Source organism: Doryrhamphus excisus, linkage group LG5, assembly GCF_037039965.1.
Source record: "Doryrhamphus excisus strain RoL-2023G ecotype Guam linkage group LG5, RoL_Dexc_Guam_v1.1, whole genome shotgun sequence".
Taxonomy (NCBI): domain Eukaryota; kingdom Metazoa; phylum Chordata; class Actinopteri; order Syngnathiformes; family Syngnathidae; genus Doryrhamphus; species Doryrhamphus excisus.
Window position 1 is genome coordinate 21,164,115 of NC_136361.1, and position 27,899 is coordinate 21,192,013.

Sequence of the window (27,899 nt, forward strand, 5' to 3'; positions counted from 1 at the left end):
GTATCCCAGCGTGTTGCCAATCCTTAAATCTGTGGTCAAATTGTAACCACTCCCTCATGTGCTGTAGCTAAGTTAAGATCACTTTGCTTTGCCTCCATCCGTACAACAAATACAAACCTAACAGAGCCAAAAGAGCAGCACGCCCTCAGGAGCAATACCGTCCTCCCTTTGATAAGTGCCGAGCTTTATATTTTGCTCATCCGAAATGAAACACAACATTAAACTATTCATTAAAGTCAACTAAGGCTAATTATCCCTCATTTACCCAAGTGCCCGTGTATACTTAAGCCCAGATGTGTCGATGAGTCAGTCGGTAGATAGCAAACCGCAGCGGGGGCTGCACTGGTTTCTGAGTCCTGTGGTTTGCAGACGCATCGGGCTCAGCAGGCCTGTCGTTAATGGCTGTTTGCTGCTTGACTGCTTACCCTCATGACACCATCGGTTGTGACAAACCACTGCAGTTAGAAGACAAACAAACGTGAAAACCAAAACAAGAAGATGCATGCAGAATGAGCCAGAATTGTGTTTAATATTGTAGTTAAATCCGCCTAGCATTAACACCTTCAAGAGAGTGGAAAATTCATCGTCTTTGAATCAAACTCCTCATAGATTATTTTCTTGTTGTCTGATATTGCACCCCAACACAGGATGTAATCCCAGTTGAATTACCACGTTCTGATTTTGTGATGAAAAGCAAGGTATATTTTTCCATATACATCTTGCAGAGTGTAGCTTTAAACTAATAAACTTTGCATGGGATGGAAGAAACCATCTGGTCCTGTGTGGGGCCCGTTTTAACTTCCTTCAACTGAGTATGAACTGCAATGGGTGACAGCACATGGTGCAGCTGAACTCAATATACTTTTCTTTTTCAACGTCACTTTCAACTGACAAAATGAAAGACCCCTCGACATCCATCATATCAGTCAACACGATCAGTCATTTGTTTGTTGTTGTTAAGACCATGTAATGGCAGGAAACAAGACATTAATTTCCAAGAGGGATGTTGAAAACGTGTCCTGTGAGTGTATGGATGCTTATTTTCTAGCATTTGAACATGGTTCGATCAGTGAGCATCAGTCACTTAACTTAGTGTGTCTTCATACATTTTATGCCGTTTTAAAACTTTATATTTTTCTATAAATAAACCAAAAGAGTCATCAAATAGCCTCAAAGTCAGTTATCTCTTGTCGTCATGTTTACGGAGACCGTTTAATGGTTCATGATTTATGATCATGGGTCACATGGAGTCACCAGTGTTGAGCTTGCCATTGATCTTCAGTAACCCGAGCTGTGTTAGGGTTGGTCCTACTCTGGGTTCTTCCCAGACTTGTCGTTGAAGAAGATCCTACATCCCCAGATACTCCATCCGACTGAAGAGTACCACTGCAACAGGTGCCCAAAGGAAGGGGGACTTTGCTTTGGGGAATATCGGGGAATACTTTGTGAAATACTTGGCTCAGTAAATGAATGAGGAACTACGTTTTCGGACAAATGTACTGTGTAGTACCGACAGTGTGGTTCTGACGATCCTGACTAGATGTAGTTTTTGAGTTACAGTGTCACAGTTACCTGCTCTAAACTGCCTGTTGGGGTATTCCTAAAACTAGTACAACCAATCCAGTCTCCCCAGTCTTGATTTATATCAGTTCATCACATGAAAGGTTCTCAGCATGAACGGGTTCATCAGAACATTAACGTTTTAGGTCTCGAAGTTGATGCTCGTATTTGTGTTTGCACGTATTCCACTGTTCACGTCACTGTGAGATGAGCTCATTGTGAGTACACAATTGCCCAATTGAAGAGTCTCTTCTTTTAAGCAAAAGGAAATGCGTCAAGTTCGCCTCGATATTTATAACATTAACAAGAAACACCCAGGAAGACACTAAACTTTGATGTCAAGTAATGGCTAGAAATTTCAGGAGTTGAGCACCCTGTCATAATGTTTCCAGGACTGATGATCTAACCAAACAAATTATTGAATGACGCCTTTTTCCTCGTCCACTTGGAAGCGATAAATCCCTCAAAGTGTCAAAGTGAAGTCTGAAATGCCAGAACATAATTTGAGCAATTTGAAAATTAGCCTAATGTAACATTATGGAAGGTTTTTCCATCATACCTACTTTGAACAGTCGAGTCAGAGGTGGTAACCTAAATACCACAAGGGAACAGTTAACATCACGTTAAATGCAGTGGAGCGTCACTTTTAACACAGAGCAGTCTGATGGACAACTTTAATGTGCAAGGTCATCTTCTGTTCTGCGGCCTTCTTGGACCAGTCGAAGCTGACTATTGTTGCTATGATAGGCTCTCCCTAGAGGGGGAACAAACCGGCTGTCCGCACAGACTATTTGCCATATTAATCACCTCGTCATTCATGCATGTTTAACCGGGACTTTTCCGCTTAGAGATGTTAATCCAAGCCGGTTTTCACTTTAACTTATTGTCAGTAAAAGAAACCATGAAAAAGTGGAGCGGTGAGCTAACCTGTATTTTAATCCCTTCGCATAATCGCCACCAGGATAAGACGGCAATAAAGCACACTAATACCAGAATTAGCGTTTTGAATTTGAATCATATTGGCCCAGCACGTGGGCGAGGAACGAGAAGGACAACGTGAGAGAGTGAATGAAAGAGTGTGACACAGAGTAACCTTGTTAGAGCTGAGTGACATTGTGCAGAGAGCTACTTGTCTGTTGGTTGGCAAGAAGATCATCTTGTCAATAATTGCTTCTCCTATCAAGAGGCTCATTTAGTTTTCCAGCAGCTGTTTCCAAAATATTGTAATTTTTCTTTGTATTTGTTAATATTCTGTAGCGAAGACTAAAAGCAAATCGAGCAATGGTGTAAGTTCACCTGCCGTGCGGCACTTATGAATCTTTGTCGGCATTTAGAGAAGTGTCAGTTGATGTAACCTTTTCCCAGACAGTTGCGTTGCCGGTACGTAAGTAAAGAGTACACTGCCTGGCTACGTCTCCTTTTCCCTTCACAACATTACAAATGTATGTGTGAGGAGGCCCTTAATAGCTGCTAATCCAATTCCTGCCACTGAAATCAAATCTCACTGGCGCCAGCAGTTCTCTTTTTCCCCTCACAAATGATAGCCTCTGTTATGGCCTGCTTATGGAAGAGATGAGCTGCTGAAAAAAATGTGACTTTACCTTTGCGCAGTCCGCCACTTCAAATTTATTTTTAAATTTATCTCATGTCAAGCCTTCCTTTTGTCCCAGGAAGGTTATTAATTGGCTGACTGCGCCAAGTGGAACGCGAGTGTAACAAGAGAACGGGGGAGAGTTTACAGCAGTATAAGATCCCATTTACCGTATGTCCTAATGCCTTCTCGAGGTCAGCCATTGATTTTTCTCAAACCGCACGCAATGAGGTAAGATTATGCCTTCGATTCTTGCAATGCTGCCATTACTGTTAGAGGATGAAATCATTTTGGTTGCTCCGATAATCGTTTCTTTGCCATTTTTTCGCAGGTTGCAACCATGTTTTATAGAGAATAATTATAATTTTACTGCGATTGGATGGCGATCAGTCATGAGGACAAGTGGTATTGAAAATGAATGGATGGATGAATAGACGATTATAGCTTTAAATGTGAAAACAATGTAAAATGCATAAAGATTGCCTAGCATACTCCTATTTCTGTGAGAATAGAGCAACATTCCGCACAATCCAAACTTTCCTGCATGTAAGATTTTATCTCAAAGATATTAGCAATGACACTGATGCCTTTCTATGTCATGGATATTCATATAGCTGATCTTTAAGTGCCTCCGTCTGACATGCCGCCATTGTGCTGTTCTGCAAGGATCTATTAATCAGCACAGCAAAGCAATAATATGATACTTGTAATAGCCAGTAACGTTGGATCTCTTCCATGCATTTGTCTCGATTATCGCAGAGAGGCTCAAATAGCATCGCTGAGGCATACAGAGGGAAAAAGAGAAGGAAAATTAGGCGCAGAAGCGGAAAAGCTGTACTGTAAATGCTGATTGTGGAGAAGTTATGCAGTTTATAGAAGTTATTATATATTTTTGTTTGTTGGTTTGCCAACGGATATGTTTGCAAAACATATTTCTCAAGTACATGATATAGGAGCTTAGAAACTGTGGTGTACAGGCATTATGTTCATGTTACACACACATACACACACACACACACACACATAAAAGAATTCCACAAAACGTCATTTTTGACAGCAATAAACAAAAGGTCATACCACAAGCTCTGCTTCTGATTTTAAATATAAAACATTTTGATTTGCGCTTTTTGTTTATTTGTTTGATTCATACGTTCGTTTGCAACTCAAACACAAACGTCAAGCTGGCAGGAAAAAGATTGTATCTGTAAAGGAAAACTAAACATTGGTGAAATAGGCTTCGCTGTGGTGATAGTAAATGCAGCCAGAACGGAAAGACATAGCATCCAAGGGATTTTACTTTTCTCATAAAAGCCATTCGCTTTTGATTCAATTCTTTATGTTCCAATTACATTGTAAAAACACTTTCTCTGCCTTCCGAGACAAAATCATCTTTATTTTCCATATGATTTATCAATGTGTTCCTAGTTTTGAAAGCACCTAATCATGTCTTTCCAGGTAAATGAAACAACTTCCTCCATGAACTCCGGTAATCAGATTAAGTGATTACATCGGTTTTAAATATAAGATGATGAAAGAGTACAGAATGTGTGGTGTCCTGGGGGAGTGGGAGGGAGTCCGGGTAAATGGAAGTTCTTGGACAGATATGCTAGATCATCCCTGATTGTATCAGAAGCAGGAGGACGGGGTTTATGTGGAGATTGGTTGCCCTCTAGCTGCCAACGCTGAGAACTTTGAGTAATGACATGCGGTCTGTAATTGCTGCGTTGGGGTAGTGTCATCAGTTACTGTGCAGAGTTTGAGCCAAATGTCTCAATATTTTGCATTAATCCAGTACGAATAATTGCAAGGTTATGTGTAGAGTGAAGCTACCAGCCACAGTGGAAATTGTCAAATTCCTTTCAATATCTTTAAAAGCCCCAGACTGATTTGTAACATTACTATTTCGAAGTGATGACTGGAAAGCATCAGAGATCAAATCATGGGGTGTATTTGTATTCTCTCTGTAATTGCTTCCATAACTTCCTCTTCTACTTAGCAGAATGTTTTATACAGTATTCCATTTGCAGGATGCCAGTTTGACTTGTACGTTGTAGTGGCGCTGTCATCAACATTGTTTTAGACAGATATTCCTTCATGGATGAGTCGTGAAAAAATGGAACACAGTCCAGAAAACAAACATTTTAAAGCTGAGAAACTAAGCAGTTCTTTGATGTTGTTTATTCTGCACTACAGCTGCAAAAACGATTGGTTACTATTATCCATTTAATCAATAACTATTTGGGTATTCGATTTATCAGTTTTTTTATTTAAAAATATAAATATCCTCAGATTTCAGCCTCTCAAATGTGAATAGAGTTCTCCCTTGCCATATGCTGGTTCGAATTTCGCAGTGTCACACTATCACTGTTTTACTAAAATAGATGCTGTTTCATGGTTACGGCCTTTTAGAACAAAATATGCACATATAAGCAAACTACATATTTTCTGCCGAAATTAAAAATTTTCTAGCATAATAACATCTATCCACCACCTTATCCTCACTTGCAGGTATGCTGGAACCTATCCCAGCTGGTCATAATAATGTCAAAATGAATTAAAATACAAACTAAAGCCATTAAGAAGACGTATTCATATTGTGAATGTAGTATTCCTCATTGGTCACTAGTCAGTAATTGGTGAAATACATACCAGACTTGATTGAAGGAAACAACTTTGTACCTTCGACATCACTTCCTGTCCAACACCCACTGTGTCCTACCAGCACTGGGACACGTTTACTGTGACTCATGAGCGCAAGCATTATTTCTGTCTTAAATGGCTTACTCTCTCTGATTACATGGACTATTTTGGGTAATACAAATGTAAACGTGACTATAGGGGTGTTAATCATGTCCAGAGGGCTCTAATAATGTATAATGTCCAGAAGATTTTCAGGTTTTCTATGACTATGCAATATCCCAGTTGTAAAGAAAGACTTCTACTTTGCAGAAATTCACTCATCACTTGTTTGAAAACTAGTTCACTACAGGTTTGTGTATTTTTTTAGTTTTTTCGCCATTCATGAAATTTTAGTTGTGTTTTCAGCAAAACATGATAATCATGCACATCATACTTGACTTTGTAAAACAGTGATGTACATTTTTGCCTATTTTCTGGACCAAACAACTAACTGTTTGTATTTGGCTCATATTGATGTAACCAATTACTCGATTCATCAAATATGATAGTATCGGATTTAACGACAAAGACATTAATCGTTAGTCCGAATCTGCAAGTAACACCTCTGGAGGTCAGAAGCTTGATGAGGGTATAGAATAGCATACAACTCGTCATTGTAGACCTGAAAAAGAGAACTCATTTTTATTTACATTTCTTTCGGTTGCCATAAATGTAATCATGTTGCCAAGAAACTGAGCTTCATGCGAAGTTTTAATGGTGCACCAGTGTCTTTATAGCTGTCAAATGTAATTGACTTTGACTTGATCCGCTGAAAGTGTTGTTTACCAGGCACCTAGCAACACTGTTTAGAATGAAATTTGTCTTTTTAAATGGCTTGGAAAATTCCGGTATCAGCCAAACGCCTTTCAGGTCCAGGTTTGCTTTAAGAAACATTCTCGTGCTAAAAATCTAAAGTGGCATCAGTTGAGCAAGTTTACAAAGTTTTCCGCTCACATTCTTCCCTGTCAGGGCATACAGTTTTGATGTGAATGTTGTTCTCACAGGGTAAGCTGTGTGTGAGAAGCTTTACAGCCGTGGCTCAAATTGGCAATGTGACTCAAAATAACCAATTGAGATTAATTGCAGGAAATAGCTCTGAGATGGTTTGATGTTTGCATGCATCTGTATTATCCATTGCGTGTCAGCTTAAACAAGTGCAAATTTCACTCCAGCAATGGGCACTCGGCGTATTTTCGGGGTGCATAAAAGGCCAAGTGTAAGCACATATAAGGAGGCAATTAGAGATAATGCCATTTTACACACGGTTACCTATTTTTTCGTGAGAAAGGGCTTGAACAAGTGCAATAATGAGACCCAGAGTAAGCCATTGAAAGCCTTCCCAAGACTTATTTTGTCCACCATTTCCTTTTGCTTCCCCACTAAATGATCCGTGGCGTGCCCTGTTTCTGTGTTCTCCATCAACACCCATTTCGGGTCTCATCATCTCTACTTTCCACGAGCCATTAGATTTTAATTTACCTTAAATTACCTAACACTGACTCTGTCTTGCATAAATCTTCCTCACACACCCACACAAACACACCTTGTTATCTTGTTTGTGGCCTTGGCAGCCATATTGCAGCCTTCTGGTTCGATAGACAACATTTTCCCGGTTGCAAGTTGTGTGAGTGTACAAAAGGTACACCACACATGCTTCCATGGGAATAGATTTCAGTTCCTACCATGTCTTGTCCCAGTGGGAAACCTGGGAGGGATTGACCCTTGGGGAAGGGTGCTGCACAGTTCTGTACTTTTCTCCAATGATAAACACATTGTGGTTATTCAACACAAAGCTGAGCATTAATAACAGCAGTTGATGGGCTAACACTTCCCGATCTTTTTTTTTTCCCAGGAGGCTCGGGGAAGCACCGATCAAAAGAACCAAAGAAGAAGAACAAGCAGCGGCTGCGGTTTCGTGCCCAGAACCAACACAGCGACCACTTGGCCTCCGCACGTTCCACCCAGTGAGGGCTTAAAACGACAGACTCAACATCGAACCAAGAACCAACGCGAAGCTGCTAGCTGCAACCATGCTCTGACTGACAAATATCACAAACACCGACAACCTCTCCTGCCTCCACCAAAGTCCCAACCCCTCACCTACCTGAACGTCGCCATGACTCGAAAAATCCGCCACTGCAAAAATGTGTGTTTAATATAGAATATCCGTACCAACCCACTAAACACATACTTCATACACCCCTGCCTCCTGCTGCTTCCCCTTGGCTGCACTGTTCAGCCAGGTGACTTCATTCCTGCAACCCCACCCTACGCCTTGCCTTGTGGACCTTTACAGTTGACATTAGTGAACTCATTTCCCGTCATTAACAATGTCATTAACTGTCCAGGGTATGGAAGACGGAGGGGCAAGCAAAGACTGCACGGGTGGGTGAGCCAAATAGGAGGTGGAAAGGAAACGTAGGGAGTTGGCAAGGTATATGGTTCAGGGCGGAGAAGGTAAGGGGGTTCAGCGAACACCCCTGACAGAGGAGAGAAAAGCAGGCAAGAGGAAGAGGTATGAGATTGGGCTGAGGAAAGTGAGGCTGACGGCCAAGAAGACAGAACCTGAGGTGAAAGAGACTGTATTTTGTTCCTATATTTATGTAAAAGCTACCCTCACCTTTCCGTCGAAATGGAAATGGAGTGCTCCCATGTGTGGCCTTTATGTTCTGTACATTTGTGAGAGTAATATTAAAGAAATTACCATGCATAGTTGCAAAGTATTTTATTCTCAGCACAAACTGTTTACGTTCAGGCCGCTGTATGCTCTAACTGTATAGTGTGGATAAGAAAAACTATGAAATTTAGTTCTTAGCATGGCAAGAGATACAGGTGTACATAGTTTATCTAATAATGAAAGCTTCTTACTGTATTTTCATTATTGACTCGTTCAGCATTCTAAATGTTGTAGAGGTGAAAGGCTGTAATACCAACCTGCAGATTCAAATGATTAAAAACAAATAATAAACATAGCCGTCACATAGCTATTTCATTTATATAGTCTATATTTGATTTATTTATTAATTGCGTTTTTTACTTTATTGTTCAATGCCATTTTTTGCCTCATACTGTTACTCTAATATGATTCAGTATTCTTTGAGTTTGTCATAATGCGCATATCTGAAAAGCCTTTTTTTCCGATGTTAGTGTTGTATTCCATCCGGTCGACCACATCTACTGATTTCACTGTTTCAAAGAAGAAGCAAAAATGACGTATACGACTCTCCTTTGATATATTCTGAGTTTAATAATTAGATTTTATTTAATTTAATTATAATTAGATGCCAGCAAATGTATGGTCATAGGACTGCATATGTGTACATTGTGTTTTATTAAACATTTCATGTGACTGTATGATGATGACTTTTTGTTATTGTCTGTCTCTAATATACAGTATGTGGCTAAACTATAACGTGCTTCCTTGTCTTACTTTGTTGCAGCATTGATGTGATTTCAAAAACATTTGTTCCAACCAAAGGATTTGAAATGAGGTTTTAATTACCCATTAACGATGATAACTCATTTATTTAAATAAATAGGTAGAACTTTTTCTGTCATTAAAGCATGTGCGTCATGGCAAGCCACACCTCGCCACTGTGACAGTGGACGAGTGGACAACAGTCTTTTTCTAAACTTTCAACAGTTCCAGTTGCATTCATCCTCATCCTCCATTATTCTTGACCTCACTACTGTGGGCTGCAATCATGAGCACGCTGAACATCAAGGTCATACTATTGGATGTCCGTTAGTAACGACAACTACTAAGGTTCACTCAAGTCACCTCTATTTTCCACATAAAAGAGCAATGTCTAAGATGGCCCGATTTTAGCATCAACGCGTAGTAACTTCGTTTTACTTAGGGTGTCTTAGAATAATCAACTACTCGACGATTCGATCACTCTCGCCGTCAATCCATCCTATCCTCATTTGGGTCGTAGAGGTATGCTGGAGCCTAAGATGGGGTACACCCTGGACTGTTAGTCTTGCTGTCAAATCGTATAAAAACAGAGTATCATGATAAGATTGTTCCATTCTGACTACACGACTGCTGTTGAGCATACATTTTTACAAAGAACGTCTTTGTTCGAATAGGTAATCGCAAGGACGCCGTCAACAGACTTCTTCATAATGGCTTCTAAAAAACATATTAAAGAAACTGAAGTGCAACTCCTGGATCGAATATCGTTTACAGCGAGTAAGGCTGTTACGCAAAAAGTTCAGAATATTTTGGCGACTGTAGGTGTATCATTATCAAAGTCTAGAACCAAGAAATGTCTTGAATGAAGTGAATTAAGCCTCTATTGTTCTTTTTTCTGGATTCAGATTCTTCTGAAACCGAGGTCAACCTGTGTCAGAATGGTGGTAGTAAAAAAGTATAGAAAGGAAAGGAACAGCTCATGATTCAAAACGTATACCAGATCATGCGTCAAACATGGAGGCAGTGTCACGGCATGGACGTGCATGGCCGCTAATGTAACGGTATAACTGATGTTTATTGATGATGTGACTGCTGACAGAAATAAAATGAATCACAACGTCTATAAGCTCCGGTCACATTCTGCCAAATGCTACAAAACTGGTGAAGGTACGCTTGACAGACATTTCTGGTGTTTGCAGATGAATACTGCCGTTTTATGGAATACAGCCAAAACTCAGCTTTCTGATTCATTTTTTTGTAGAAAATTTAGCCTCGGTTTTTTTAAGCTGTTTCAGTTTTGGGGCAGTATTGCACAGAACATGCATTTGGACACATGGACATATTCCATTATAGCTTGCAAGCATGTTCAAATAAAATGAAACCATTACCATTACCATTACCATTAGCATTACCATTACCATTACCATTACCATTACCATTACCATTACCATTACCATTACCATTACCATTACCATTACCATTTTGTGTCTCTTGCTAGGCAGCCTAAGAAGCTTGAGCTTTGTGTCAATGAATTCATCGGATTAATCTCCAGAGCCATTCCATCCACCATCACTTGTCAAAACAACTGAAAAAAATGATCTGGCAAATATTTTTCTTTAGTAAAGTCATATGAGTCATATGATATTGGCCCAAAGAAAAATGAAAATAGTTTTTACCAGCTCTTTGCACTTCACAGCTCTGTAAGAAACGTTGTGTGTGGAAAATTTACAATTAGGTATCTGCCAAGCCCAAAAAAATGGAGACTTGAGTGAGTTGAGATTTTAAATGAAGCAATAAAAATATACTGAGCTTAATTATTGGTAAAATAGGAACATGCTTTGGCTCCCATTTCTCAGTATTCTCACTACCTAATTATTAGAAGTATTTATATTTCTTCCAAGAACTGCATCACACAAGCAAAGATGTTGCCGATGAAGAAGATGGGCTCACATGTAGTAGTGGTTTTGAAAGACATCTGTTGCTGGTTATGAGTTAATGAGTGATACCCAGATGTCATCCCCTGGGCCAGACTATCACTCCTCTAGACTGGGAGAGTAAGCCTTAAAGGCTTATAGAGGAAAAAGTGCACTGAAGTGGATTCAAGAAAAACAAGACCACCATTAAATCACACATTGTGGAGTTTATGAAGGAAAAAGATAGAGGCTACAAATAAGTGATTGAAAAATGCATCCCACATGAATGGAGGACTTTACTGTCACCATCGTACCTCTGCCTTTATTGGAAAAACGACACTGGTGGCGTTCGCTGTGATAAGCGGGTTCCCAGTTATCCACATTAGAGGGAATAGTCATCTCTGTGAAAACCACTTCTGTAAACTGTGTGTGTTTCAATGCTAAACGTGGTTAGTTGGCTGCAACGGAAGCTCTCTTTTAATCTTACAGGGAGCGTTTTCATTAGTTGCGTTGAGTCCTATTATTATCCCGGAGTTCAAAGGCCCAACAAGTGTAACCACAAAGAGGAAATGACCCAGGGGGCTCTGCAGTGATAACAATCTGTGCTTTACAGCAGGTTACTTGTGCTAAAGTGCTTCTACTGTACACAATGAAAGACAGCAAGAGGGTAAAAGATGAGCTTCGGGAGCTCTGCTCTACATTCCCATCCTGTTAGTTTGCAGTCAGGGCACAAGTGACACATTTGTTCCAATGTAGCCAGCAATTATTGGAAACTAAATTTGCACTGGATTTTACGTGTTTTTATAATTTGTTTTTATAATGAATCACCTCTTGGCCTTTGAGTTGACGGAAATCTGGAATCGCACTGGTCAGCTGTGGGCCTCGGCCAAAATGTATGTTTTGAAAACTAAACTATAATCCTGCAAAAGTCGACTTTGAATGAGCTAATATGGCGTTGCTTGTTAATCTCCCAAATAAATGTTTTTACAGTAAAAGCAAATGATCTGTGACAGTTTTATTCTGCTGCACCTTTTCAAAAGGAACATTTAAAAAAAGGAAATTGTAAAATGATTATCTGAAGAACTGGACATGCACCACTCTCTAATTGCCAGTGTATGGCAAATGACTTCAAAAGAGTAATTAGTTATAGCTACTAATTACTTTCCCTGAAAAAAAAATAAAAAATGTAAGTATTAGTCACCAGGTAAAAAGTAAGTCCATATTATATTACTTCTTGAAAATCTATTGAATATGCAAAAGAAAATAAATCGGATTTAGCTTTGTTGTGGTGTGTGCCATTGAGGGATGATTTTTAAAATTAATTTAAAAAATAATTAAAAAAAATAATTTAGTAATTTTTTAAAATTAATTTTCAACGCTCGGTTTTCCACATTTTCCCATTAAAAATAATGAGTAATTTCTTTGGTGCGCCCTATTGGTGGAAAATCATTTTCCATATCTCATTACTGTTGGATTACATTATACAGGGTGATATCACTTAGGTGGTAAAATGGTCATCTCCCAACCTGATGGTTGCTGGTTCAATCTTCAGTGCTCGTGCAACTATTCAACATATTTATACATTTCAACAATATTTCGAAAATATTTTAAACTGCACTGTTTTTTGTCTACAAAATACTCCCAGGACTGCTGCAACCTATTTCAACATGGAAATGTTCAGCTCATTCAGACGAGTCGATGCATCAACAGCACATTCCAAATTCATTTTTAAATCGGAATCCCCACGTAATTTCTATGAGAATTGAAATTCATCCAGTTATACTTGTTTTTAACACCATTACACATTAATGACAATAATCACTCTCAAATTATGTTCTATATCTGGGTTTACATGCAATTGGCAGTGAGGCGATGCTCACATTGGTATTAGATTCCTTCGGGATCAATTAAAGTAATGACCTTAGCTCTATCCGTCATTTTTACATGTGAGGAAGCATTTCTGCGGTTCAGCTCGCTAACAGCAGGTGCGTTGGGGACATTGATTCTTTATAACCATCCGTTACATAGAACTGAAAGCGTTTCTCTCCAAATCTGTGTACTTTTTCACCCGCGGGTGCAATAAGTTCTTTGCCCGTGTTGCTGTGAAATTTAGGTTCCAAATACAACACATTAACCATTGTCCCTTTTCCCAAGAGGGTAATTGAACCGCCATGTCCTTCCACACAGGATGTGACATATGAGTTTGCTCGTATGCTTTATGGCCTGAGCTGAATCATACTACACACCTTAAAAACATTACAGGCTGGGCCTATACTGTAGTTACTCAGAGTGGTACTTTCAGAGCCATGGGCACAAGCATTATATTGGGCTCATGATCCAGCTGGTATGAACAAATCTACAAGGATTCTTTTTTCCCCCTCCTGATTCTTTGGCAATCCCACTCCATTCATTCAATTTTTATATGTGCCGAGTAGCTGTGTTACTACCGGTTTCCAGGGAGAAATAATCAAAAGCAGGTCTTATTAAAGTATATTAAGACCAGTTGAAGTGGATATAATGTGCTCACTAAGGGCTGGGAAGGGATGTATTTGCACCGTGGCTAACAGTTGTGGCTTCCACGAGTGGGCATACAGCAGTGTTCCACCGGTTCCAGGGGGGCTATTTACTCAAGTGTTGAATTGTGGGTAAGTAGAATTTAGTGTGTATTAGTACAGTAGGGAGTGATGGAGGGTTTCATTGTTCTGAAATGTCTAGCCACCCACCGCCATTCATTCACAGTCAAATAATGCAGAGCCATCAATCAGAAACAATAGTTGCCTCCACTTGGAGGGTCTGTGGAGGACATCTTCTTTCGTTCATATTTATACATGAGGAGGTTGATTGGTCCCTCTAGATGCAAGAAGCGAGTGGAAGCAGAACTGTAGAAACCGAAACCAGGGTATTGTACCTAAATTTGGGAGGAATCTATTCAAGGCTGCACGGCGGTCGAGTGGTTAGCGCACAGACCTCACAGCTAGGAGACCGGAGTTCAAATCTCCCCGTGCATGCGCGGGTTTTCTCCGGGTACTCCGGTTTCCTCCCACATTCCAAAAACATGCTAGGTTAATTAGCGACTCCAAGTTGTCCATAGGTATGAATGTGAGTGTGAATGGTTGTTTGTCTATATGTGCCCTGTGATTGGCTGGCCACCAGTCTAGGGTGTACCCCACCTTTCGCCCCAAGACAGCTGGGATAGGCTCCAGCACCCCCGCGACCCTTGTGAGGATAAGCGGTAGAAAATGAATGTTGACCGTGTCTCCGTCTAAGAGTGTATTTACTTGGATGACTACGAGCTTACAGTGTGACCTGTGGTGGAGTTTCTGGCTCACACTCGTCTCTCGCCTGTTGCTGGTTGAAATGATTAACTGTACAGGAGTGATGACTCATTTGTCGGTTACGAGGCTGGAACTATTGTGGTGAAGTGCAGCATTAACAGAAATCTTTTATGGCCTTTTATGTTTCTTCAACGGCGTGTTTTGTGTGAACTTGAATTTTGTTCCATGTTTTGTTTGATATTGCTTTGGTTTGCTGTGGTTGGTTTGTTCTTGTATGGGGTATTGTTTTGTTTTAAGTGTGTTTTGGCCACGCCCACTACCTGACGAGCAGAGGAGGTTGGACATAACTGCTGTCAATTATCGCCGGAGTGGGAAATTGGGCAAACATTCTTATGGTTTTTCTGGCACACTCCGGATTCCATGGTGTCTTAGTTATATATAATGGTGCTTGTCGCATGTTTATTTGTCTTCCTATGATGACTTTTTCTATATTGGCTCATAGTATATGGAATTATTCCATTATCTGGATCAGTCTTTGATATTTTGTAGATATTTTTTACATCCGCCCTGGTTAGCGTGTGATAAAATTGACCCAAAAATTTTGCTTAGGTGTGCATACATTTTCCGCTTAGTCTACAATATGGCACTGGTCTTGTCACTCGTGTTATTAATACTCTGCATGAGTCCAACTGTGTTCATAATGTATTGCTTGCTAACAAACTGGCAAACAGAACCTGCCACTGTGTCCTGTCTAAAATTAACATAAAACAAAACATTCATTCATTCATTTTCTACCGCTTATCCTCACGAGGGTCGCGGAGGGTACACCCCTGGACTGGTGGCCAGCCAATCAGAGGGCACATATAGACAAACAACCATTCACACTCACATTCATACTGATGGACAATTTGGAGTCGCCAATTAACCTAGCATGTTTTTGGAATATTGCAGGAAACCGGAGTACCCGGAGAAAACTCACACATGCACGGAGAGAACATGCAAACTCCCCACAGAGATGGCCAAGGGTGGGATTGAACTTGGGTCTCCTAGCTGTGAGGCTTGCGTTCTAACAACCCGACCGCTGTGCAGCCTAAAACAAAACAATGTTTTTTTTTTTTTTATATATAGTTTTGGATGTAAACAAGAAACGAAATTGATGAATGAATATTTAAGGATACATTTACCTCAATGAGGATGTGACTGTTCCTAAAATGTAGCGGTGGGATTAACACCTTCCGCTTCAACACCACATTCCTGTTTGATCCCAAGATATTTATCAAATTCAATAGTGTTTGTCACCTTATCAAATTGCTGGCACTTGCAACTTTCACTGACTGCATTTGGGGTTTATTCTAATCAAAAATGGTAAAAAAAAAACAAAGGTAACAGTAACCTCAGGCTCCAGCATACTCGCCACCCTAGTGAGGATACGTAATCTAAGTAAGCTTTCTGAAGCGGATGAATTGGAATCATATCATTTCTTATGGGAAAAATGTATCCAAGCAGCTGTAGTGTTATAGTGTTTGTTTTGGGTTAGAGCTCAAACAAATGAATGACGCTAACCAAGGTTCCACTGTATAAGAATGTAAGAATGCTTTATGAACATCTTTAATTTATATCTTAATGTTGTGTTATTTATTTATTTATCTATTTCTGAAATAACAGCTTTCAAATTTATGGTGCAAGTATACCGGAGTTAACAATGAACAGGCCTCTAATTGCTGCCTGGATGTGTTCTGTTTTGTGTGTGCTCATGTGGTTATGAGTCAGTCTAGTATGTGTGAGTGTGTGTGTGTGAGTGTGTGTTGTGAGGAGGCTGAATTAAACCTTCTCCTCGCCTTTAGTATCTCCTTGTGTGTTTTGGCAGCGGTTGTGCTCTAACGTGGGGGAATAACAGGCATCCGTCTGTGCACGAGTCATGCCTGGCATGTTGCTTAGCCCCCTGCAAGGATGCATGAGTGGGATCATAACGCAGGAGTCTGCCAGGCTCCGGTCTAGTAGTGAGAGCATGCGGATATTGTGCAAATGTGCATGCGTGTGCATGGACTTCTGTGTGTGTGAGTGAGAGTAAATTAAATTGCAATCATATCAGCTTAAATAGCAACCACAGTGTTCCTGTTGTTAAGCTTGTCACTTGCAATATGTTGACCCCTCTCTGTGTTGCCTCACCATTCATAACTCCATCAGTCCATCTGTGTCTGTGTTCCCTAACCATTTTGGCATTTAGTTAACACCAGACCATGTATTTGACCTTTGCGGTCACCACAGCTATGACAAATAACCCAGTCATACTGAACACAGCATGAAAGAACACATATGGTTTAGAAGCCATGAGAGCCATCCTGCTGCTGCAATGGCTTCCACAAGTTCACCTGTCAATACGCAAGTCTGTTTTCCCTAGTCATAGTTTTTACACATAGAACCTTTATAAACCTTACAAATGAACTTTATGCTCAATATCGTGCTAAATGTCACCCATGCAGCGAGGTCGGATCACGCTTTGCTGTTATTTGATGCTTTTTCCACTGCTTAGTGACGTTTTAGTGTGACAAATCAGCTGGTATTTATATTCATTCCGGATGCTTGGAATGTGCTTAGGGATTTTTTTTTCAAGCAACAACAATGCTGTTTTATCATTTCAATTTAAAAAAAAAGAAAGAAAGAAGAGTAGATTATTGCGTGACTGCAAAAAACCCACAGATGTTGCAGCGTTTGTTTAACATTGAAACCTGTTTTATGAGCTGATTATCTTGATTTATGAAAGACACATGTCCACTCTGTTGGCCTTTGTTCTGCAGTATTTATTTTGAATTCTGTGGAAAAGTAAAAAGAATAAAAAGTTTCTTGCAGTCGCAATCGCAGTAAATAACATTTTGGAATTTCTTGGCTGGTTCTGAGCATTCCGTTGTCATTGATCCTGTTCACACACTGTGTGCACTGAAAGTCAAAGGTCAGGTTTTTATGGAATGACTTGAGCAATCATTAGAATTGACATCATGTGCATACGCTGAATGTGCACATCTGACTTAATGTTGGTGATATTCTTCATTTTATTATTTTATTATTCTTTTCTTTGACGTTTCAGATCTTTTGGTTCATGACATGAACTACAGGAGCATAAAGAAGTGTTTTATTTTTTAGATTTATTTATAATTTTGTTGAGTGTGTACGTACGTACGAAATTTACAGGAAACTAGGGCAATGAATAAAAAAGGATAAAATACAGGGCTGCACGGCGGTCAGGTGGTTAGCACGCAGACCTCACAGCTTAGAGAGCCGGGTTCAATTCCACCCTCGGCCATCTCTGTGTGGAGTTTGCATGTCCTCCCTGTGCATGCGTGGGTTTTCTCTCACATTCCAAAAACATGCTGGGTTAATTGTCCATAGGTATGAATGTGAGTGTGAATGGTTGTTTGTCTATATGTGCCCTGTGATTGGCTGGCTACCAGTCCAGGGTGTACCCCGCCTCTCGCCCGAAGACAGCTGGGATAGGCTCCAGCACCCCCGCGACCCTCGTGAAGATAAGCGGTAGAACATGAATGAATGAATGAATGGAACAGAATGTTTTTGATTTTTCTATTAATAAAAGTTAAGTTCGTTACTCGTATTTTTTTCATGAGGTAAAAATTATTTTCATACATTCAACTTCGACATGTGGATTAAAAAAAATGACTTGAGGTTATTAATTAATTTTATTGCCAACTTGACTTAGGTATAAACACCGCATCAGTAAACGAGATGACAAATAGATCAATATAATGGGACCATAATGATGCTTTTATATGTGATGAGCTGTTAAAATACTCCAAAGCCGCAAAAAAATATGAACAACATAGATGTCAATGATGGACTGCTCAGAACCTGCAGCACAGTCCACAGACACCACGTTTGCAGCAGCCACAGCAGAAGCGACACTTGAAGCGACGCATGTGTCTGTTGGTATACGGCATCTGTGGGCCAGAATATAGCAAACATGATCAAGGTGTTCCCATCCAGCATCACCAAATACTGTCCTAACATGCTGAAGATTAATCCATCCAAGTTAGTCAACAGACCTTCCAGGATTCCTCCAAGGCCTCATCGTATGCATCAACTGGACCATCATTGTCCATCACTTCATCCAACACTTCTGTCTGTTCGTGAATTGAGCATTTTCACAGTAAGAACCCATAAATGTTAACGTGTGTTCAATAAGTCATTCACATTGATACTCACTCCACTGACTGCAGTTGCTGAGCTCTCCTGAAGATGAATACAGGCCAGCATGATGGCCACCGCAAGAACAACACCGAGAGTCCTCATCTTGGATTGTTAAAGGTCTACTCTCGCAGTACAGCAAGCGTATTTCTCCTGATGGTGTTGATTCTGTCTGATGGAGGACTGTGCTAAACGTACTCCCATTTATACTCACTCTGGTGCCTGTTGCTTCATCACGGGCTGACCCTGCATCCAGTAAGAGATTGCATTTGTGTCTGTGATGGGAAGTACACGAAGAATTTCTTGTTCACCTCAGAAACATACAGGAACATTCATTTCTGCCTTCTTTTTGTTTATATCAGGGCAATCAAATGATTATAATGTGTAATATATATATTATATGCAGTATGCAGTGTTTCAAATATGCACATTAAAAGAGAAACTTCAAAGATTGAATACTTTTTAATTTAAAATGATTACCACAATTAGATACATTAGATGAAGCAACAGGAACAAGGGCCATGTGAGCTGTCCTAATCATCTGTGAAAAACTCCATCATGTTATGCAATATGAGAAACCGCTATTCTTCACTTTGTCAACTTTCCTGAACACCTCCACAGACTTTATGGTGATTTGTGTATAGAAGCAGTGGCAGCGATGAATATGTATGCAACTAATGTTGTAGCATCATGTTTATACACCACTGTGGAACAGCATTATATAACCCGGTGTATGCTGACAAGAGCCTTCAAATAAAGTCATTTTATGTCAAAAGAAAAGGGTTTATAGTGTGTTTCACATTGCTTTTTTATTATAAAATATAGACTACAAACAGATACACAATGAATATTTACTGTACAGTATATACTGTGTACTGAGAAAGAACCCTCTAGTTTTGGCAGTTCTCAGCTGTTCCTGTTCAGGTGACGATGTAATGTTGAAATCAAACGCTGACATCAAGGCAACTCTTCCCTTAGAGCCGTTTACCTTATTCTTTAATAGGTTTAGCATCCTTCCTTGGCTGATGTTTGGAAGTGCCTTGGGGATTTCTCTGGTTTTAACTCTGGGCAATGTTCGTTGTGGCACAAAAGCAACCATGAACATTAAATCCTATTTTATTACATGCATGACGCACAGCGTTGCTTCTGAGAACAAGCAAGAACTTAGCGAGGGTGGATGCACGTGTTCAGTGGTTGTTACATTTTGGAAATAAATTACAAATCCTCCAAAATGTTGACAGAATTTCTTTGCTTAGTCTCAGTCTTGTGCACATCCAGAATATTGGATGTATAATAAAATATATAATAAAACATTGAAACTTGTTTTGCCAAAGAAAATAATGCTAAATATATAATTCCAGACCAGGAACAAACTATGTATCACAAAAATTGTATTAACAGGGCGTGCCAACCATTGGCCTTTGGAGAGTGAATTACGGTATAATTAGATTATACAATCAATCATTATTGAAACCATCCTGAAAAAGGGAATCTAATTTTCTCAAAAGCAAGATGACACTTGACACAATCTGGAATTAAGATTAACAGCAAAATTAATAATAATCACAATAACTAAATGAACGTGAAGGAGGTCTTTTTCATGGCAGATAATGTTATTATTCACACAAAAGCACAAACACAGTAAATGTCATCTCAACACTGACTCTATTTGTGCATACACTTTGCGTACCAGCCCATGTTTGTACATTTGGGGGTGCACACATTCATTTTGTATGACAATGGAATGAAGAACACATTCTCTATCGGTGAGACAAAGCTTCTCTTTACCCCAGCAAGTGATCATAATAACGATATTGTTAACAAAGCAACATAAAAGCTTGACAACATTGTTTTTCTGTTTTTGTTGTTGATCAATTGTCAACTTAGTCAGTTGTGTCGAGCAACCAGGACGCAAACATGTACGCTTCTTCTATGTTAGAATAATTTGCATTTTGGCTTCTCTTGTTATCGTCATATTTTTCCCGTTTGCCATCGCTGGATTCTCACTGTTTTTGAAGCCTCACTGAGGTCCGTTTGCATGCTCCCGGGTGCATGCATGGGCCTTCTATGGATACTTTGGCATTCTTCCACTTCCCCAAAGCATGCATGCTAAGTTGGTTGGATGCAAAATTGACGGGGGGGCAGAAAATATATTTTACACGTAACAGTCCACCTGGAATTATTGTATCTGTAAAAGTGTCATGCAATCTGTTACATGTGCATTTTGAGATCATTTATTTGATGTAAAGTGCGTTATAAATTAAATATATTATTATTATTATCATTATTATTATCATTATTATTATCATTATTATTATCATTATTATTATTATTATGTGCTTGTATCCCTTTTTTCAGGAGCACTTTGTAAACAGCAGACCACATCAAATAACCAAATTGATAAAACAGCTACTTCAACCATCAAAAGGTTGGCTCAAGCCATGATCCTAGGTTGTATGTTGAGTTTAAATGAAATACTTTCAAGAACGGGCAGACCATATTCAAACACTTGGCGTGCCGGATGTGGCCCACGGGTCGTAGTTTGCCCACCCCTGGTCCATAGTATCCTGGCCATATGGTGTAAGCTAGGATGAACAGCTGTAGCTTTCTGATTTCCGACTGTACCCAAACCTCCATGACATTTAAATGTGACTGAACATGGCAGCACCATAAGATCTTCAAGGGACTAATCTTATTAGCTCCCAAGTCCTGACCTCTCGATTTCTCCCTATTTCTTTTAGCCTGTGTTTCCACGGGCACGTGTCATTCACTTCAATCAATATGCTCCCCAAACAAGTCCAGAGGCTCATACTCATCAACCAGTTTTGCCTGGTCTTGGTCACTGATTCCGTCTGTCCCTGTTTGCGCTTCAATTTATGTGTCTGTCCTCTCTTTCCTACCTCATTTTGGGTCCTAACCAACTTTAATTTTAACAAATGACCACATGTATGACAGCCTAATTGCTACGGAATCCACCATATGAAATATTCCTAGTGATTATCCAGTAATTTGGCCTCTCAGAAACAACATCCAGTCCCACATGTAGCCTCATGTTTTGATTATCGCCAAATTATCCAAACCCTATGATATTGTTCCTTTGTGCCAGTAAATGTTGTATATACTGTATGTGTAGTTCATATTTTCTGCAGCTAACCCTGTTCATTGGCGCTAAAGCATTAAGACATAACACCGGGAACTTTGCTAAAACATGTTTAACACAGAACTAGCATCCACTGGGAGACCATTATAATTACATCAACAAATGTTTTCACTTGGTAATATTGCAAACAAAGCATTGGCTATTTATAGCACTTACAGTACAGACTGCATTGCAAGGCATTATTTAGGTGGATGTATTCTGCACAGTCCCATTTCAGTCACATTTGGAAGTGCAACCTACTATAATATCATTCAGATTTGATTTCATGTTTGACAATGTACTGCAGACATTTGAAAATCAATGTAGCAATGACAGATAGATTGACTGGATGCAAGAATTTATATATATTTAATTTACCATACAACAATGCTTTCATAACTAACAATGAATAAACTATTAACTAAATCATTTCACTAATAATAAGTGAAAAATCCTTGACAAGCAAAGCTCTGAATATCCATGTTTCTTGGGATTTATGATTCCAGGAATCACCATTCGCAGCAGAGCCCACACCACTGTGGCCCCTGAGAACAGCAGTTACAGCAAAACCGGCACTCTTTAGCATCGCTCCCGTGTTTCTTTTCGGTGTTAGGGGCTACCTGTCGACAAAATCAATAAAATCAGCAAGGTTATTCAATATTGCTTGTTCTATTTTATTTGTTTAATGATCTTAGCCTACCTTCACTTCATCTGTTGGCATCTCAAGAGGTTCAAAATCAGCTTCGCTTCTTCCTTGAGTCATAATCTGCTGCTATTTATGAATTGTGCATTTTAATATTTCAGCATTTTGACTAAACGTCAAGATCATGAAAACCATCTTACTTCAGTCAGCTCAGCTTTGCTCTCCTGTATTAAAATGAAGGCAAGAGCAATGACGACTGCGATAGCAAAGCTGAAAGTCTTCATCTTGGAGATTGCAGTTGGTTTTAACAGTTGTAGTTTCTTCAGTTCTTCTCTCAACTCTGGTGTGTTTAGCCAGTACAATGTTTGCAACCAATATTGGCATTTATAGTTGTCTATGTCTCCATCACTGGCAGCATTCACTTCAGCAATGGACTTTGCCTTCATCCTTTTTTGGAACCGACTGGAGGATTTCTCTGGTGTTGACTTAGGCCAGGGGTCAGGGACCTTGAGAACCGTGAGAGCACTGAACACTGAATACAACTAAATGAGTGCATTTTTAGACAGGACAAATAATTTAAAATATAATATATAAGTGTCTGCATTTATATTTTTTAGTAGTCTTTTTAGTTGTTAATCAATAAATAGAATGTCTCTTACCATTCACGTGACTTCTGGTACTGCTTGGTTTTGCTGATGACTTGGTGGTCCGGTTAACACATGATGAGGTTGGCCTTGATGTTTTTTAGGACTGCTCACATGCATACGTTTACATGGATACGTTAAAATTAGATATGATAAGTTCATTTGCAACATCAAGCATGAATGTTTTGGCAACTGTACAGTAGATTTTGGCATACCTTCTTCTAACAAGCCCCCACTAGTCAGCCATTGAGATGGAGCTTAGTGTGTGTCAAAGTGCCGCTTTATATTTCATCTTTTGGTAACACTTCCTATGAAGGTCAATTGTATAATACATTATGAGCACATCCATAAGGCATTATAATGCATTTATAGTGTGTTTTAAGCATGTTAAAAAAGTTCATAATGTTGTATGACAACGTATAACAAGGTTTATAAATGATTATAAGTGGTGGATATAATGTGTTGTAAGTTCATTATTCATAATGTGTTATACCTTCACGGCAAAGTGACAACAGTGTTTTATGGAAGAATCTGAAGTCCTGGGTGGTATGCCATGTTATAACAATAATATGAACTGCTGTAACATATGATATTGGAAAATTTGCTGTTCATTATTGTTGAAAATAGCCATGGTGGCCAACAGCTTGGTGCTGCTGGGGCAGATTGATTTCCTGTTTGACAATGTATTGCTGACATTTCAAAAATAAATGTAGAGATGTGAGATAGATGGATTGAACACATCAGTTTACATTTTTATTTAACATACAACAATGATTAAATACTATGATTAATAATTAATTAACTATTACCTAAATAATAAGTGAAAATCATTTTCAAACAATGCTTTGTATGTCCATGTTTATTGGGGTTGTACAGATTTATGATTCCAGGAATCACCAGTCGCAGCAGAGCCCACACCACTCTGGCCCGCGAGAACAGCAGTGACAGCAATAGCGGCATGCTCTAGCATCACGTTTCTGTTTGAGGTTAGGGGCTACCTGTGGACAAAATAAGTGAAATTATTAAAAATATTACTCATTATATTCTGCATTTGTTTAATGACTTTAGCCTACCTTCGAGTTGTCTGCTGGCATGTCAAAATGTTCGAAATCAGCTTCGCTTTTTGCTTGACTCATATCGTCCTGCTATTTATGAAATATGCAGTTTGTGAAAAAATCCTCAGAACTCTACAAAGCATTGTCAAGATCGTGAAAGCCATCTTACTTCATTAAGCTCAGCATTGCTCTCCTGTATTAAAATGAAGGCAAGAGCAATGACGACTGCGATAGCAAAGCTGAAGGTCTTCATCTTGGAGATTGCAGTTGTCTTTAACAGTTGAGCACACAGCAACTTGGAGTTTCTTCAGTTCTTCCCTCAACTCTGGTGTGTTTAGCCAGTACAATGTTTGCAACCAATATTGGCATTTATAGTTGTCTATGTCTCCATCACTGGCATCATTTACTGGTTCAGCAATGGACTTTGCCTTCGTCCTTTTTTGGAACTGACTGGGGGATTTCTCTGGTGTTGACTTAGGCCACTTTGGCTATGTCACACAGTTGACATCAATACTGTTTTTGTTATGGGTATATAATGTTATGTCTCCGACATTGAAATCTGGACTATTTGCAGACCAAGATACTATCAATATGAAATCTTAGCATTATCAAAAATGATTTCATCATGCCCAAACATCATTTCAATTGATGGAATAAGAAAAAATGTCTGAAATGTCAAGATAAACCCGATTACTCATTTTAGGCTCGTGTTCAACAATAATCCATTGTCCGTAAAGGATACTAGTCTACAACGATTTTCCTTTATGTGCTTTTTTTACAGTTGGGTTGAGTCCAGTTTCCTTCCATTTGTTTTGGGTAATTGTGCTAGCGAAACAAAAGAACACATGATTATGTGTAATTAACTTACCGTCAGTATCTAAAGTTGTTGATACTGAGCGCCATGCCTTTTCTTTTCTGATGTTGTCCTTGGAAAACTGGTGTTTTAACACAGGGTCTTTCAGGCCTTTATTTTGTTAAGAAGTGGAAGTTTATTTTGACACCGGAAGCTTTTTTGGTACTTCTCCTACTAGTGTGCTACTGAATTTAATTTGTAAACCTAGCAAAAATAGACTTAAATAATAGACTTAAATAATAGACTTAAATAATAGACTTAATAGACTTTACCAGACTTTAGAATTTATTTCACCTTCAGCCCGCCTCCCAAATCCGATCCGGAAGTAGAGATTGGACGGTTCGAAGTTTCTCAAGAAAAGAGGTCGTCTTTTCAAGATGTCACTGAATGGTGAGTAGTTTAAGCATTCAGCGCTCCCTGTATGCACACTCTATAATGCTACACAGACAATGGCTTTTGTTCCATTACTTACTACACAGAAAAATGGAAAAAGCTTTATAGGTCCTCTTTAGAGCCAGAAAGTTGCGATTTGAAATGACTTCAGTTTTGTTTCATGTCTGTAATCTGCTTTTTTAACAAAATTAAAACAAGTGAATGAACATCATCCGAGACTGGTGATTCTGTCATTTCTGGCAGGAGTTGTATAATAAAACAAATGTTATGGGCTCCAGGGCTTTGGCCTTTGGAGGGTGAAGTAGTTTTAATTAGATTATTGAAATGATTGAAAATGACTATGAATTATATTCTATTATATATTATGACCTAGAATGCTCATTTTTCAACCCTTTGTACACTGTAGTGATGGACTCCTATCGAGCAGCTACACACAATAACCTGCTAAACAAAAGTTAATATAACGCAAAGTAATGAAGCAAATAAAGTATTAAAGTCAATTCCCAGTCTACAGTGTTGTGATTGTATTGTTTCAACAAATTAATGTTCATATGAATGTGTTCATGCAAAAAGATGTGGTCTAAGAATGCAGATAAACAAAGCGTTTTAAAAGCGTTATTTTCATCTGCTGCATTCATTATATCTGATTTTTACACTTATGTCACTCCCAACAGTCTTGCATTTTGATTCTTTAACTTGTCTGTCTGTATTTTATTGTGTTGTATTATGTTTCTTGATCACCTTGATTTGGGAAAACTTGATCCAATGAACTGTGTCTAACCAACGTCTACTCTGCCATTTGAGTAAAACATGACTTTTTTTCTTGTAGCCAGATCAAGACGATAATGAATGAATGCATCTTGTGTGCATTTTCATAAGTCATTCAACAACACACTGCTTTATTATTATTCTTTATTCTAGAATCTATTGAAAACCAAGACATAGTTATTAGTTACATTATTACATTTGTGACTTTGGCCATATAGTGGCATGTCAGTGTGACCAAAACTACTGAATGCAGCGGTTTCCAGCCACAACAAGAATCAACAGATTAATATTTAGGCTACTAATTGCTTTGAGAATTCCAGACAATTCCTAGAATCTCCATTCACAGCAGAGACCACAGAATCCCATATTTCCACAGCAGTTACAGCAAAAGCGACATTCACGAGGGTCGCTGTGGCGTTTCTGTCTGTTGTTGTTGTTATCAGCCATCTGTGTGAACAATGAAAGCCATGATCAATGCCGTGCACCGTCACTTATCCTGCTTGACTTATTACTTGACGTACCTCCACTTGGTCTGCAGGCATCGCATGAAATTCAGCAACCGCATCATCTCTTGCATCCATCCAATCCTGGTCATGATCCTGTGAATCAAATATGCATGCCTTTAAAATAGAGTCAGCTCTAGCAAAACATTGAATAATGTCTTGTTCTTACCTGGTTATCATTAAATGAGAAGGTAGAACCATCCCGAAGCATGATCAAGACGAGCATAATGATCACAGCTACCGCAAAGTTGAATGTCTTCATCTTAGTCCTTGAGTGTGCTCAGCTCCACCGATCCTGTTGAATGTGAACCCAGCCAAGGCTGGTATATATAGTCGTTACCATGAATACTCTTGCATCATGACTGGCAGCTTTTACCTGCCTTGAAAATGGACTTTCAGTATCTCCTCAACTGATATTTGGAACGGGCGAGGGGATTTTTCCAGTTGTGAATGTGTTGTATACAAACTCTTGCAAGAAATCCTTGCAAACATAAATTTCTGCCATTTGCGATATTATAAGGTCACAGGTGAGCTGGAGCCTATTCAATCTGCTGGCAAAAGGTTGATCTTAAATGTGGGTGTGGTGCTCCGTGCATGGATCTGCACAAATATTTTGGGAAATATTGCAACAATGATGTCACAGTTGCAAGTAGATGAAATACTTGCTAATGCACATGTCAAACTATTCAGTGTATTTGTACTTTTTGCAAAACTTGCTGTTCTTTAACAAGCAACATTCAGCAAGGTGTGTGTTCCAAGAATAGACTCCCTGGTTCATTTAAACAGTCATCTTCATTTTGCCGTTCATATTTTGTCATCAAGAGACCAAGACGATTCCTGACAATCAATCAACAGTGATTTGGGATTCACACAGTGATTTGGGAAACGCATTCTCACACCACACACAGATAAGGATTGGGTGGTTGCTTCCTTTACATTACAAAGCCCCACACTACAGTTTTTTCAGTGTTGTACAGTGCTTAGTAAGTTTATAGTATTTGTATACTTTCTCTGTATAACTCAAAGTAATCATGAAAAATGCTGTGGGTTTGTCATTTATTATTATTATAACTAATACTTAACTTATAACACATTATTTATCCATTACAGTATAATTTCTTACACTAGATTGTAATCTGATCAGGGTGAACATATTCATCTATGTTTACTCTAATGTGAAATGGATACTGGATACTTTTATAGTTGTTAGTGTTAAAATCCCAATTTTTGGATCCGTGTTTTGGGTTTTCCAGGCTTTTTTTTTTTTT

At 39.1% G+C, this 27,899-nt stretch overlaps 3 protein-coding genes across 3 annotated transcripts in view; 1 reads left to right on the forward strand and 2 right to left on the reverse strand.

The window, feature by feature from the left end:
• rspo2 (R-spondin 2) overlaps positions 1-9,081 on the forward strand; it is a 53,873-nt gene extending 44,792 nt beyond the window's left edge. Inside the window, exon 6 of the mRNA XM_058053749.2 lies at positions 7,683-9,081. Coding sequence (XP_057909732.2) covers positions 7,683-7,798 — 116 coding nt within the window. The 3' untranslated portion in view covers positions 7,799-9,081. The remainder of the gene's footprint in view (positions 1-7,682) is intronic.
• A 9,126-nt stretch (positions 9,082-18,207) lies between these two features.
• On the reverse strand, positions 18,208-22,724 carry LOC144898489 (uncharacterized). Its single transcript, XM_078790519.1, has 8 exons — positions 22,616-22,724; positions 22,473-22,544; positions 22,286-22,392; positions 21,534-21,554; positions 18,848-18,908; positions 18,652-18,738; positions 18,492-18,569; positions 18,208-18,386 (listed from the first exon to the last, which is right to left on the reverse strand). Exons 1-8 carry the CDS (start codon positions 22,697-22,699, stop codon positions 18,291-18,293), a joined length of 606 nt encoding a protein of 201 aa, XP_078646645.1. The 5' UTR covers positions 22,700-22,724; the 3' UTR covers positions 18,208-18,290.
• Positions 22,725-23,900: 1,176 nt separating this feature from the next.
• On the reverse strand, positions 23,901-26,937 carry LOC131105293 (uncharacterized). Its single transcript, XM_058053275.2, has 6 exons — positions 26,801-26,937; positions 26,650-26,727; positions 26,460-26,575; positions 24,284-24,419; positions 24,133-24,204; positions 23,901-24,057 (listed from the first exon to the last, which is right to left on the reverse strand). Exons 1-6 carry the CDS (start codon positions 26,891-26,893, stop codon positions 23,953-23,955), a joined length of 600 nt encoding a protein of 199 aa, XP_057909258.2. The 5' UTR covers positions 26,894-26,937; the 3' UTR covers positions 23,901-23,952.
• Positions 26,938-27,899: the final 962 nt, after the last annotated feature.